The following is a 15646-nucleotide window of genomic DNA, read 5'->3' on the forward strand; positions in this document are numbered from 1 at the left end:
AGATTGAGATCCTTAAATCAAAAGAGTTCAAGAAATTAGGTCTACAAAGGATGTGAACAAGTTCTTTGTAGAGATGGAGCAATACTTTTGCCTTGTTGGCACAAAGATAATGTCTTAAGGTATATGTTATTTTTATATATTTTATTGATGTCGTTATTTTGTGGTAGAGTCATAAATGTACAAATGAAACACGAAGAGACACGAAGAGGCATTGCTACAAAGACTTAGTGGAGTTTCAAATCGAGTTTAAACAATATTTTTACCTAAAGTATGTTGAAGCAATAAATATAATATTTTTTTAATGTGGTCTAATATAATTTATTATGATTTATATTTTATAGTCTCAACAAAATTTATATTTTATAGATTTATGTTGCATGATTTGCATCAAATATGTATTATTTAATATCTATAAATTTATTTTAAATTTAAATTTAAATAATTATTAAATAATAATGCACTTATCAAAATTATAAAAAGAGATTGCGTAAACTACATCCAAGGTTATTAAATTATTAGTAAGTGTACGTTTTGGTCACTAAATTTCAAAAACTTACAAAATGATCATTGGATTATTAGAAAGTTTTCGTTTAAGTGGCTGAACTGTTCAAAAGTTTTTATTTAAGTCACGGAGTTATTAAGTTTTTTTTTTTTAAAATTCGACTAATAAGCTCCAAGCAACAAATTGACAATCAGTAGGTGGATTAGTACTCATCAATGAGTAGAAAAACATATCCTAGATCCAAATTGATTGACGCTTAGTGCTGAAAATCGAAGAAGAAATGTTTTTGAATTTTGATTTGGAGTATCGTGACATTTAAAATTGTTTTATGAAAAAAAAACTAAATGTAAAAGAGAAGAAGAAAGAGAGCTTTTGATTAGTACAAGAGATGTAGAAAGAGATGGTCATGTAACAACAATTTTAATAACCTAATGATTTAAATAAAAACTTTTAAATAATTTGATAATTATTTTGTAACATTTTAAAATTGAGTAACTATAAAATTTTACTGATAGTTGATTGATGATTTTGCCGAAAATTATTGTGTAAAACTAGATCTGTAATGGATGGTTAAACAAGTAGACAAAGGGGGAAAATGTAGAGTGCAGTGTAGGTGGCCATAAGCCCGCCTCGCCAGTACTCAGTTTGGGCCTAACGACATAGTTTGACATTTAACTGTACAAACCGACTAGGAGCCCAATGGTGTTCTAGATTTCTAAATTGTAAGGCTTTTTTGTCCAACTAACATTGGTATACAAAATTGTTGGCGAAAATGACAAAAGAGTTGTAGGAGAAACAGTCCAGACCTTCGGTGGCCAAATCTCTCTCTCTCAAATTTACGTTTGAGATATTTATCAGCTAATATGTATCTCTGTGGCTAAGAAAGGGAGAGTTTGGATAAGCCCTTCATGGCTTAGTTTTCTTCTCATCACCATCCCCCAATTCACCATCCTTACTCGTTAGAGACACACAGCATTATTGCATTGAGACAAGGGACAGTGTCTTAGAATCAGAGATGCAACCAAAATAAAGCCAAGTCCCGAATATTTTAACCCACAAAATTAAAATAAAAATAGAAATCGTCATTCCATTTACAACCACCAATAGCTTACCCACACCCAATGCCACAAACAAACTTTGCATATATGAATTACCTCCACTTCAACTAACTACCTTCTTCCACAACCCAAAACAAGAAGAAAAACAAAAATGGCCATGGCAATGGCGCTTCGACGACTCTCCTCTTCCATTGACAAGCCTCTCCGTCCTTTCTTCAATGCCCCTTCCCTCTATTACATGGTTTCTTCTTCTCTTTCATTTCTTCTTCTTCTGAATTTCTGCAATCATTTCCTTTTTAATCTTTTTTTTTTAATTGGTGAGTGCAGTCGTCTTTGCCAAATGAAGCTGTGTACGAGAAGGAGAAACCTGGCGTCACTGTAAACTTCTTTTTTTAAAAGAATTCTAGTTTCAGTTTATTTAGTTTTAGATTGAAAATACTCTCTTTATTTCACTTTAACTATTCAATTAAAAATTTTTAAATCTTTCTTTCTATACAGTGGCCAAAGCAACTGAATGCTCCACTTGAAACCGTTGATCCTGAAATTGCTGACATCATCGAGCTAGAAAAAGCGCGCCAATGGAAGGTACCTTCTTATCCAAGTTCCAACTTTTCAATTTCATTTCCTTCACATTTATATCATGTTAACTAATTTTTTTCAAAGAAGAATTTTAATAATGATGCATAAAAGAATACTTTAAGAGTCATATTTGAATTTCATAGCAGATAATAGCTAAATTAGGCTACTCTGTTGTAAACTGATTGATAAACTAAGATCACATGTACTGTTGATGATCAGGAAATACTTATTTAAGTGCATGAACATGCTAAAATTATAAAGTTTTTAAGATTTTTAAATTAAGTGAAATAAAACATGTTTGGTTTTCAAAGGGACTTGAACTCATTCCATCGGAGAACTTCACTTCGGTGTCAGTGATGCAAGCAGTTGGGTCTATCATGACCAACAAGTACAGTGAAGGGTATCCCGGTGCTAGATACTATGGAGGGAATGAGTAAGTTCATCTTTCTTCATACTCTTTTTGATTCTACCAATTACCAATATATTGTTTTTGGGTGTTTGATTTGACCAGAATCAGTAAATTTATGTTATACTTGGATGCTTGAGTGATTTTAAATTTCATGTTTTAGGTACATCGACATGGCAGAGACATTGTGTCAGAAGCGTGCTCTGGAAGCATTCAGGTTAGATCCTGAAAAATGGGGAGGTAAGAGATATGTCTAATTTTATTATGGCTATAAATTTAGTTACTTGTTGATGCTTCACGTTTTGGGAAGAACATTTGTTTCTGTTTTGAGCCTTATTAGCATTTGGTTGCTGACATGGTTTCTATGTTTATCGAACTTTGTTGTATGGCAGTGAATGTGCAGCCCCTTTCTGGTTCTCCTTCCAATTTTCAAGTTTACACTGCACTCTTAAAGCCTCATGACAGAATTATGGCACTTGATCTTCCCCATGGTGGTCATCTCTCTCATGGTTATCAGGTACTCCAAAATCCAATTGGTAATTTGGTTTCACTGACATGTTTTCGTTTACTTGCTGACGGTAATTAAGTACACTATGACTTTGCTAAAGCTTTTTTTTCTTTTTGAGTAACTTGTAGCATCACAATTCCTAGTGTTTGTTTTTTTTATACAATGCCTAGAATTACCCATAGTCCCTCCCCAACCCTTAAATAAGAGGATAATGCGTTTCAGCGCGCCCAAACACACGTTCTCTTGCACTGGCAACAATACCGATGCCAATTGAGCTAAGACTCAATCAGCAATTAAGTGTTAAAGCTATATTGCTAGATATTATTCTATTCAAACATCAGTTGGATCTGCCTCAGCAACTGCTGGAGTTACTTAAAAAGGATGGATGATTGTTCCCTAATGTCTTTTTCTTCTTATTTGGTTTTCTGAAAAATGGTGGACAGAGTTAAAAGATAGTAGTGATAATTAAGAAATTATGCCCCAATTTTGATTTCTTTCCATGCATTTGCATTGTTATTTCTGAGAACAGATACCTAGTACAAGTTTTAGAACACCAAGCTGGACAGTCAGCTTTACTCTCTCTCTGTCTCATTTAAACTTTTATGGTTCTCTTTCGAAGTCCCAGTCTCATGTAATATTCTCCGAGTTTTCTCCCGAAACAGATTGTCTAGTTGAGACCGTCACTCATATTTTGCCTGGTAGTTGAGATTTGAAGGTCTGCTTTTGAATCTTTCATCTCTTGTGCGGCAGTATGATAAAGCATGTAACATTCTTTCTCTTCTGGAAGTGTCACCTTATTGCCAATGTATTCACATCTCTATACTCTGATGCTTAAGTGGATTTAAATGACTGAAAGCAGTTCCTTAAGAACTCTTCTTGTTTGTATCAGTATTTTTCTGGTTGCAGCTTTAAACTTACATGGTTTCATTTGTGATTGCTTAGACGGACACCAAAAAGATATCTGCTGTGTCCATATTTTTTGAGACAATGCCATATCGGTTGAATGAAAACACTGGCTATATCGACTATGATCAGGTATGTTATCAGTTTTCAAACTGTGCTAGCTTCTTAGTTTTTCTTTCTTTCCTTCTCGTTCAAAACGGATAAAATTTCAGCATGTGATTGGATTCCGGGTAGAATATTTTCTTGACATCAAAGTTTTTAATTGCAGTTGGAGAAGAGTGCAACTCTTTTCAGGCCGAAATTAATAGTTGCTGGTGCCAGTGCTTATGCACGTCTGTATGATTATGCACGCATTCGAAAGGTAACCATCTTTTGATTTACTTAAGCCATTTGGTTGAGTTGTCAATTCATCATACGTCATGTTCTTGACCCCGTTGGATGTCGCATTTGTTACACAATAACCAGGTTTGTGACAAGCAAAAAGCAATAATGTTGGCAGACATGGCACACATCAGTGGTTTGGTTGCAGCCGGTGTTATCCCTTCACCTTTCGAGTATGCCGATGTTGTTACCACCACAACTCACAAATCACTTCGTGGGCCTCGTGGAGCCATGATTTTCTTCAGAAAGGGAGTGAAAGGGATTAACAAACAAGGGAAAGAGGTAAGCTGCTGAAAGTAAACTTTGCATCTTTCAAAGATGTTAGTGGCACAAAGATTTAGACTAGTGCTCTTTTTCCCTGCAGGTTCTGTATGATTATGAAGACAAAATCAATCAGGCTGTCTTTCCTGGACTTCAAGGTGGTCCGCACAACCACACAATTACTGGTCTAGCAGTTGCACTGAAACAGGCAACAACTCCGGAGTACAAGGCCTACCAAGAGCAAGTTCTCAGTAATTGCTCGAAGTTTGCACAGGTATCATTGACAAGATGTTGAAGAACTTGTTATGCAACCAAGCATGGAAAATGTCTTGTTAGAATGAGCCAGTATGATAGGAGGCATTCTTAGGGACATGTTAGATGGTTTTAAACAATAAACATATGGGGTTCTCTATTCTTAAATGCCCAATGTTCTAACAACCAAGATCTTCCCAATTTGCAGACTCTAGCTGCAAAAGGATACGAACTTGTTTCTGGTGGAACAGAGAATCATCTAGTTTTGGTTAATCTGAAGAACAAGGTAAGAGACAGACATTTTTGTCCTCAGGCCACTTAGAGACATTAATAAATCTTCTTTAAAAGTTCTTATGTGCAAGACAATGCTCTTCACTAGTAAGATGCTTTTTATTGAATGGTCTCTACAGGGCATTGATGGCTCCAGGGTTGAAAAGGTATTGGAAGCAGTTCATATTGCTGCAAACAAAAACACTGTACCTGGAGATGTGTCTGCTATGGTTCCTGGTGGCATCAGGATGGGTAAAGGCTTTTACCATTAATGTTGTGCTCACATGAATAACCTTATTCTGACAAATCTGGTTGCATATCAGGAACTCCGGCTCTTACGTCTAGGGGATTTGTTGAGGAGGACTTTGTCAAGGTAGCAGAATACTTTGATGCTGCTGTGAACTTGGCAGTTAAAATCAAGGCTGAAACTACAGGTTTTTGCAAGCCTCTATTCCCTCCTATTTTAGTCTCTATCTCTGTCTCTTGCCTTATGCTTGTTATTCTACCTATGTTGCTTCGATGATCTTTTTCTTTTTTGAAGCACCTGTGTTCAACACATTTGTGAACATAGTTATGGGGATACGATCCTCTGAAGGAAAATCTTAAAGAAAAATCGAACATACCCATATCTGACACTCTAGTCCAAATAGTATAGCGTGCTACTAATTTGTGGATGCATGCTGTTGATTTTGGGTAATCCAGGGACAAAGTTGAAAGACTTTGTGGCCACACTGCAGTCTGCTCACTTTCAATCTGAGGTTGCAAAACTCCGCCAAGATGTTGAGGAGTATGCAAAGCAATTCCCCACAATTGGGTTCGACAAGGAAACCATGAAGTACAAGAACTAAAATATCAGCCTTGTCTCGAAGGTATATTATTAACTTCACCTTGCTAAGTCATCTCTTAAATCTTGATAAGGCAAATTAGTTGACATCAAAAACCCAATTATGTTTTCCATATTTGCAACAAGACATGTTATTTTGGTTCTTTTCTTCGTCTTGTCATGTTTTTTGGCTGATTATTCATATGTTTGGACACAGGTATGCATGAGATTTATTAGTAGTGGAGGCGGACCAGGAATAAAACTTTACTAGCAGGCCAAATTGTGTAGAATGCGAATTAACCTTTCAAGGGTCTTAATGAGAAAACTTCGGTTTGCATCTTCACTAAATGTGTATACATACATATATGAAAGCATATTTATGATATGAAACATCAAACTTTGCTTTGAGATATAATATTACTGTCTAGAATTTGATTTCTATGGTAAATGCAAAGTTCATATGTATGAATAACAAATATGCTTGTTATAACCCCACGCCTACGGAGAAAGTATCGCTCTGATGTTTTCAAGAAGAGTCGTTACTTATATGCAATTTCATTAATGCTTTTGATTTCCCAAGCTCACCAGGCTTATATTGGAACACACTCGAGTTATATCCTAACTTGAGTTTAATTTGAATATTGTTAAAGAGGCAATCATAATATAAGAGATACATTCAAAAGTCTAAACTAATTGCCCAAGATGTGTAGTTAACTCATGGATAAGTTTGATCTTAGCTATTCCATTAGCGGCAGCTTGTTGATTGCATATAGTTATCACTCTCAGCTACAACCCTCTTATAACCTTTCAATTAACAGTCCAGCAGCGCCCTTGCTTTTGCCTTTTGCCTAATATCTTAGCATATCAACAACCCAACCAGCATTTGCATCACGCAAAACACCACCAATGGCTGAAATGTCTGAACCAATAGTTGAGTTCAATCCATCCAACTCCATTGGTACGCCAACGTGGAATTAATAGCTCCCAGTTGAGATAAGCTTCTTGTCCAAGACAAACTCCTCCCTGAAACCTCTTTGCAGCTACTATTCTCTTCTTTAAAAATAAAAGCATTGCGCCTTTTCTATAAAAAAACTCTAACAAACAATAAGAAATAATGAGCACCAATTGGTTCTCTAAATGCTCAAGTCTCCAATGTTATTTTAGTATTATTTTTTAAATTATATGAAAAGTTTTAAAATAATTTATCATGGTAATTTTATATACGAACGAATATAAATTATTTAAAATTTTCAATAATATATTATCTATACTAAAAGGAAGACACCTGTCCTTACTTTTTTTTTTTTACATTATTAACAATAATGATAAAATTTCAATGGTGGTCCCTCTATTTTTAGTTACAAAATGGTCAAATCTCAATTTCGGTCCTTTGACACCTGTCCTTTTTTTCATTACCAACAATAATGGTTAAATTTCAATTGTAGTCTAAAAGGCAAAGATTACAAAAACTTAGAATATAATCTAAAGATAATTAACGTAATGAGAAGCATGAATAGAAAGCATAACATACCAATTTTTATTTTAAGATAAGATCATCATTTAAACCTATTATTTGCATTTTCCTTAACTTAATAAATTAAAACATAAAACTATTACATTTCTATTTTACTATTATCGAATATTCATTAAATTCCTACTTTATTCCATCCTAATAATATCTTTGAGTTTTTTCTCAAATGTTTTTTTATTTTTGTAAATTTTTCCAATGCCCCTAATGGTTAGGATGCAATTTTCCTAAGAGATCAAATTGGGTCATGCCCCCTTGTTTGGGCTTTCAGTCTAACCTCTTGGCCTTTTAGCCATTTTAATAAATAAAAAAAAATCACCTTTTCTCTTCATCTTCTCCCCATTTACCCCATAGTTTGTGCTTTAATTTCCACATTTCTCCTTGCTGTTCATATTCTTTCTCCATCTGTCCCCGTCCCAAGTTTTCATCACTCTTCTCATTCTCTATCTGCCTCTTATTTGTTTTCTGCTTACTCTTTTCTCTCTCTTCCTTCAATGGCTTCTTCGGCTTCTGTTGATGACAACATCGAGTCTAATCCTCTCTTGCAAGATTTTGACGTTCCTCCTTTTGATGTTGTTGAAGCCAAGCACGTTAGGCCTGGGATTCGTGCCTTGTTGAAGAAACTCGTATGCCCTTTTGATCTTTTGGACTGTTTCCGATTCTGACTTTTGAGTTTCTTTTTTTTTAGTGATTGGTATCTGTTTTTTGTTTATTTTTTGGATCATTCACTGGCCTTGTTTGAAAATTCAAAATTTTGGTTGTTATGATCTTTTCTTTGTGGAGATCATGTTTCGGTATATGGGTTTTTTGGATTTTTGTATATGGTTTTGATATAATTATGCTTGTTGAGTAGGAGAGTGATTTGGATGAATTGGAGAAGACAGTAGAGCCTTCGTGGCCGAAGTTGGTGGAGCCATTGGAAAAGATTGTTGATCGGTTGACTGTTGTGTGGGGAATAGTTAATCATCTTAAGGCTGTTAAAGATACAGCTGAGCTCCGTGCTGCCGTTGAAGAAGTCCAGGTACATTCTTGTCGTTGTGTTCTTTTTTAACAGATAGCTCAATTATTCAATGTACAATATGTATAAGAATTTCATTAAGAAAATTGTGTAGGAATCTTTGGGTGAAATCTTCAAAATATTTAGCATCAATATTTTAGACATCTATTATCTATCACGTTCTTCTCTTAGATGAAGTCATGATTTTTATGTTTATGATTTTTTTTTTTTGGCATAACTCATGATATAGGCTCACATGATATACTAGGCGCTTAGTTTGTTTTCTAGAGACTCCAGAATAGTGGTATTCTTATTTCTTTTCAAGAAAATTGATTGGAAGTCTTGTTCAAATCAATCCTATTGTTTCTGTACCTTAGTTAAATATGCGGTACTGTGTAGTCTCTTTTAAACCAACTTTTTGGCCCTTAGTATGCTTAGTTTTTCTTTCCAGCCAGAAAAAGTGAAGTTCCAACTAAGAGTTGGACAAAGTAAACCCATCTACAATGCATTCAAGGCTATTCAAGAATCTCCTGATTGGAAATCACTAAGTGAAGCTCGCAAACGTATTGTGGAAAGTAAGAATCTTTATTTATATATCTATATGTCAAATAAGTTTGGGAATTGTTGTTCCTATTTCATTTTGGTGTAACTGACTGCTAAAGTGTAATTTATTTGTTTTTTCTCCGTTCCTTTTAATTTCTATGAGTGTTAGACCCAATAAATCTTTTTATTTCTGTAAACGTGTGCAGCCCAGATTAAGGAAGCTGTTCTTAATGGTGTTTCACTTGAAGACGATAAACGAGAACAGTTTAACAAAATTGAACAGGTTTGTTAATATTTAGTTTTGAAGTTAAACAGAAATTTACTAGGTGTCATAATACCTTACTATTTTTATCTTTTGAAGCCAATTTCTGTGCCAAGTAAAACAAGGAGCAAGTAGTTAACGATAGTTCCTTTTGAAGTTCTTGGTACCTGGTTTCTTAGCATTCTTTTTCCCATCTTGTAAGCAAATTCCTCCTGTAAAGTTTAGCAAGGATGGGAATCTGAAAATAATCATGTAAATATTTATGATCAATCATGTCATATTCATTCATTTTGGCTATTCTAATCTAGTTGCTGTGAGCTGATTCACAGGAGCTGGAGAGGCTGTCTCACAAATTTAGCGAGAATGTTTTGGATGCCACAAAGAAATTTGAAAAGCTAATTACGGATAAGAAAGAAATTGAGGGTTTGCCTGCAACTTCTCTTGGGTTAGCTGCACAAACAGCAGTGTCTAAGGTACACTTTTCCAAAATTCAGTGTATTTTCCCATTCAATGGTTTCTATTGTCAAGTCTAAAGTTTCTGTTTCCTGCCATGTATATTATTTCTTTTCACCTAGGGGCACGAAAATGCTACCGCTGAGAACGGGCCATGGATGATTACATTGGATGCTCCATGTTTGTTTGCTGTTATGCAACATGCACGTAACCGTGCTTTGCGTGAGGAAGTCTACCGTGCTAATATAACTCGAGCATCGAGTGGTGATTTGGATAATACACCAATCATCAATCAGATATTGAAGCTTAGGATGGAAAAGGCTAGGCTTCTCAATTACAATAACTATGCTGAGGTATGAATCCTTTGTATCTACAAGAATGCATCCTTTTCATAAGCTGACTCTATTTGATCAGGTAAGCATGGCAACCAAAATGGCTACTGTTGATAAAGCTGAGGAACTATTAGAAAAGCTTCGGAGTGCTTCCTGGAATGCTGCTGTCCAAGGTATTATGCAAGAAATAGTTTCGTGTAGGGTAGAAAATGAACTTTCTCCACAGAATATGCATATGTGATAAGGACTTGTTTTGTATAATAGTTTGTTCTTGATCCTTGGAAGTTCAATTCTTTTTCTTGCAAACACCATTTTTGTTATTAAGAACACATTAATGCACTAGCTTATCATGAGTAAAACTCCATTTGTAGCAATTAATTTTGTAATTACTTGCTATCTGATATGGCCTTTCAAAATTCACCTTAGATATTTCATTACAAGTTTATGGCATAATTCTTTGATGCAATTTTATGTGCTCAATCTTTCGAAGCTCACTATGTCTGCCTTTCATATTTCTCCTAAACAGTTCCTGTCCTATATTTTCTTTCTACCACAAACAAATGAAATAACATGGGTAAATTGTGATCCCTTTTTGTCCTTACAGATATTGAAGACCTAAAAAGTTACTCCAAGAGTCAAGGTGCCTTGGAAGCTGATAATTTGAGCCATTGGGACATTAACTTCTGGAGTGAGAGGCTTCGTGAGTCAAAATACAACATTAATGAGGTTGACACTCTCTTTTTATTTTGCTAATTAAACCATAGCTTCAAGACCTCGGTTTTATGTGAAGAAAACTTATGCCTTTCCTGATGCAAAAATTGTACAGGAAGAACTCCGGCCATATTTCTCACTTTCAAAAGTTATGGATGGCCTCTTCAAACTTGCTAAGACCCTTTTCGGGGTTGATATCGAGCCAGCTGATGGTCTAGCTCCTGTAAATAATTTTTTGGTTCATCTCAACTTTTTCTCACTGCCCATTACACAGAATACTGATTTTACGTCCTTCTAACTCTTACTCTTTTAAAAGGTTTGGAACAAAGATGTTAGGTTTTACTGTGTCAAAGATTCTTCAGGTAGTCCAATTGCCTATTTCTATTTTGATCCATACTCTCGTCCATCAGAGAAAAGGGAAGGTGCATGGATGGATGAGGTTGTTTCCCGAAGTCGTGTAATGTCACCGAATGGTACCACACCAAGGTTGCCTATTGCCCATATGGTGTGCAATCAAACACCACCATTTGGGGACAAGCCAAGTCTCATGACATTCCGTGAAGTAAGTTGAAGACATTGGTTTTCAGTATAATGTTAATGCTCATAAATTCTTGTGTTCTGAATGATTGGAACTGGAAGCTAGGTTGATAACAGTGAACAGTGAGGTCCAGAAGCCTAGAGTTTCTCCATGTCTACAGCCTCACCCAATTCCTTTCCACCCCTAGAAGTGCTTCTGGTCTTATCGCCAAAAAAAGCAATTTGGACCTCCTAAATACTGTGCTTTTACTATTAACGTTGTTGTTAGAACAATCTCCTGTGCTGTAACATTGTTCTTCTTACATTTAAGCTAAACGTTCCAAGGTGATATTCCTTGATCTATTGTTATCATAGCTCATACTTTTATAGTTAACAATATTCAAACAACCTTCTTTCCTGAAGGGCATGACGCATGAATTTTTCTTCTTCAGAACCTATTAGATTTAAAAGCATGGATCTAGTACATTCTTTTGAACAAATATAGATAAGAAGAACATGCATCTGTTGTTGAACTGCATGGTTCTAGGAGAACCTAAGCTCGAATAATACTATTGTTAGACTTAGGCCAGATGCTGGCTGAGAGCATGAATATTATGTATGCTCTGCTGACTTCAAATCTTTACTTCTAGAGGTTATGGCTTAATTCTTACTGTGCTTGCATATTTATAATTTTATGTTTCACTGATTACTTTTGCAATAGTGGCAGATGCAAAAGCATATGCAAGGCATCTGGATATTCAAAGTGGCTGCTGCGGTTTGGCCCTTCCTTATGCACTGATGTCATTTCTCTTTTCAGGTTGAGACTGTCTTCCATGAATTCGGTCATGCACTTCAGCATATGCTGACCAAGCAAGATGAGGGTCTGGTTGCTGGCATTCGAGGAATTGAGTGGGATGCTGTCGAGTTGCCCTCCCAATTCATGGAGAATTGGTGTTACCACAGGTTAACATCTCCAATAATCAAAATCTATATCTTTTGGATTGCTTCAGATTAATATACTTTTTGTTGCTAAAAGAGCTAAAATTGAATGTGCCATGCATGTCGAAAGCATTCATTAGAGGCCCGAGCTTAGAAAAGAAGCTTCTATACTAGCGAATTGTTATATGGCTTCTTGTTTGTGATTTATTGCTTCTTCTTCTTCTTTTTTTTCTTTTTTTGCAACTCTTTAGAGTTTTACTAATGTGTTTGTGGTTAATCATCTTGCATCCTATCATAATGCTTATGATGCCACAACAGGTTAGGAAAAGACATCTATTTGACCCTTCTGGATCATGACTGCTTGACCTAAATATTTTGTCTAAATATACAAGCATCTGAATTTCCGCATTCTCTAAATATTGTCTGAATATATTTCTTATAGCCTAATCTTTGGTTATTGCCACTATTTCATTTGCATTTTGTTTTTCAAATCAATTATTACTTTCATTTAGTAGATTTTTGTTTAAATTGTCTTTTGTTGCTTCAGGGATACATTGATGAGCATTGCAAAGCATTATGAAACAGGAGAGAGTCTCCCTGAAGAGGTATATTTGAAGCTTCTTGCTGCAAGGACTTTCCGTGCTGGTTCTCTAAGTCTTCGTCAGGTCAGTTGAACTTGTTCTGCCCTTGTGTCAGTTTTGGTGTATATATTCCTGCAGAAACAATGTGTTTCTTGAGGATTAGCCTGCTCCTTTATATGTATGCATGGTACACTGTGAGGGTTTATTAGCTCAACATTCCCCTCTGCCGTCTGTTCCTAACATGCTTAACTATCTTTTTCTCCTACCCTCTCCCACCTCAATGTGGGACTGATTTTGCTTGTGCTTCCCTTTAATATAAACCATTACGGCTACAGATATAGCATGTAGTTGCCTTTAGATAGGTAAAAGGTTCCCTTAGTAATGGGTAAAATCTTGTATGAGTATCCATTTCTTTATGCTATAAAGGTGTTTTGTGTCTACGAAATGCAGGTATACAGAAATGTTTGATATAAGATGGTTTTAATAGACACAATGACTATATCTTTTTCATCATTTGTTTTTAATACTAATTACACCATGAAATGTTTCTTGGGAACTCCATGACTCTGTATGATGTCTGCTTTTTTGGTGAAAGTACATGTAATTTTTGGTGAAGCAGATTAGTGTTTGTTCTAGTATTTGAATTACTGACAGTTCATTTCTAACTGTTTTCTGTTTCCAGCTTCGATTTGCTAGTGTGGATTTGGAACTGCATACAAAATACATCCCTGATGGGTCAGAATCTGTTTTTGATGTTGATCAGAGAGTTTCCAGAAAAACACAAGTGATCCCTCCATTGCCAGAAGATAGGTTTCTCTGTGGTTTCAATCATATATTTGCAGGTTGGCTCCACCACTTCCCGCCTCTCTCCACCCTCTTCCTATGTCATTTTTAGAAATGTGGTGCAAACTTCACCATGGGCATTTTTTAATTAGACTTTTTGTGAATATTAGGTGGATATGCTGCTGGATACTACAGTTACAAGGTATATTTTATCTTTTATCTAGGCCCTAAGGGAACTACAACGAAAACGTGGTTGAAATGTTGCATCAGCAATTGGAATGACTGTCTAAACAAAATAACTTAAGATCTTTCCCCTTTCCTTTTCATTCTACGACCAAATTGCAGCCTAGCTTGTATTTGTCTGTTGATTTTATCAAGTGTGGCCATGATTTGTAGCCTTGTTTTGCCCTTTCTTTCCTTTTCCCTTTTCTATGTGAACTGAAACTGAAATGCCTATTTCTGCAGTGGGCAGAAGTATTGTCTGCAGATGCTTTCTCAGCCTTTGAGGATGTAGGACTGTACAACACCAAGGTATGGTGCTTGAAAGGGCTGTTCAGAATTGCATTTTTACTTATTTATATATATTTTCTCGAAGAATTGTGTATATCAAATATAGTAAAATCATTTCATACATTTCAACCCACCCACCCCCTCCTTTTCTGTGTAAACCTGACTAGAATTTATGTTTGTGCCAAGAGTTGGAGAGCCATAGCTTATTGTAAAAGATTCAACACACTGTTCATCACACTACAAAGGCACAAGTCATTGAATGCATATCCTCAGCTACTGTGCTGATTCCTGATTGTGTAGCATACAGTGCTTCTCTGTGTTTCCCTTCAAAAGCTCTGCATCAGACTCAGAGCTTTCTAAAACAAAACTTATGATCCTGTTATGATGAGTATATTTTTTTCTAAAAATAAAAAACATGATCTGCTATGTTTAATTGTTTTCCACAGGCGGTTAAAGAGACTGGCCACAAGTTCCGAGAGACCATTCTTGCTCTTGGAGGTGGAAAAGCACCATCGGAGGTTAGTATATGCAAATTGTAAATTGACATTCCTGATTGTGAAAAATTTTTCATTTTATTTTCTGTTTCTTTCCCTTTTTCTCAATAAGAGACACCCCATGTTTTGTTTCTCTATCCTTATTGCTGTTAAGGCATTTTTTAGACGCTGAAACTTGTAAATCTAGGGTGCTTCCATTGAATCTTCTTAACATGAAATGATGTTGGCTCCAGGTCTTTGTTGAGTTCCGTGGACGTGAACCTTCACCTGAGGCATTGCTCAGGCACAATGGATTGTTACCAGTTGCAGCCTGAGCATGAGCTGGTTTTTTCAGTTGCCATTCAAGGTTTTACCAAGGAGACATGGTCATTTAAGTTTCTCTTATAAATCACCAGTCCTTTTATGTTAAGCTTTTTAAACTGTCTTTAGTTGGAGGGGCTAGTTATTGCCCTCGAAAGAACAAAGAAACAACCATTCCCAAGTTATGGAAGGGGATAGGTGTTAGTGATGTCTTTTGACCTTAACATGCTTAATCTTGAATTAGCTTTCTCCTGCCATCTCGTTTGGTGAAATAAGTTCTGGTTTTGGTTCCCTTATATGCTTGCATACAGTACTTGGATTTCTCTTTCTTTTCTTTTTGCTGTAAATTATCCATATTTCATTTCCTGTATTCCATTTTTTATACTTGTTTAAGATATATGATAACTCTCAAACAAAATTAGAGATCACTTCCAGAAGGGTTGGAACTACAAAAATTAAATTTGATCATAGTTACTTGCAGAACCCAGAAACACCTGTGTTTCCCACAATGTTAATGATGCAACCAGTACCAGATCCCAAGGAAGGATATATTCCAGGTGATACAGACTGCTGTTGAGGACTCTGTGAATTAGGTTCAGAAAGAAAGCTTATTGAAAGCTTTACTGCTGATGGAAAACCACACTATATGTTCAGAGATCCCAAAACAGGACATTGTCCATGGGCTCTTAACTGTACGTGTGAGTTATGGGCAGATGATCGCTTTGATGCCTGGATAGATAGCATGGATCATAAC

The 15646-nt window shown here is 35.8% G+C and overlaps 2 protein-coding genes across 2 annotated transcripts; both read left to right on the forward strand.

The window, feature by feature from the left end:
* The first annotated feature begins 1505 nt into the window (after nt 1–1505).
* LOC105804112 (serine hydroxymethyltransferase, mitochondrial) lies at nt 1506–6382 on the forward strand. Its single transcript, XM_012636607.2, has 15 exons — nt 1506–1801; nt 1888–1938; nt 2059–2145; nt 2451–2572; nt 2709–2785; nt 2938–3062; nt 3996–4088; nt 4225–4317; nt 4422–4619; nt 4702–4872; nt 5059–5136; nt 5261–5372; nt 5444–5554; nt 5823–5989; nt 6161–6382. The coding sequence occupies exons 1-14, from the start codon at nt 1712–1714 to the stop codon at nt 5966–5968; spliced, it is 1554 nt and encodes a 517-aa protein (XP_012492061.1). The 5' UTR covers nt 1506–1711; the 3' UTR covers nt 5969–5989; nt 6161–6382.
* Nucleotides 6383–7808: 1426 nt separating this feature from the next.
* On the forward strand, nt 7809–15188 carry LOC105804111 (probable cytosolic oligopeptidase A). Its single transcript, XM_012636606.2, has 17 exons — nt 7809–8097; nt 8325–8492; nt 8920–9043; nt 9218–9294; nt 9603–9746; nt 9849–10079; nt 10141–10231; nt 10663–10784; nt 10885–10992; nt 11086–11331; nt 12103–12248; nt 12772–12889; nt 13488–13647; nt 13759–13790; nt 14054–14119; nt 14545–14616; nt 14826–15188. Exons 1-17 carry the CDS (start codon nt 7966–7968, stop codon nt 14904–14906), a joined length of 2118 nt encoding a protein of 705 aa, XP_012492060.1. The 5' UTR covers nt 7809–7965; the 3' UTR covers nt 14907–15188.
* The last annotated feature ends 458 nt before the right edge of the window (nt 15189–15646 follow it).

This window comes from Gossypium raimondii, chromosome 11, assembly GCF_025698545.1.
Source record: "Gossypium raimondii isolate GPD5lz chromosome 11, ASM2569854v1, whole genome shotgun sequence".
In the NCBI taxonomy this organism is placed as follows: Eukaryota; Viridiplantae; Streptophyta; class Magnoliopsida; order Malvales; family Malvaceae; genus Gossypium; species Gossypium raimondii.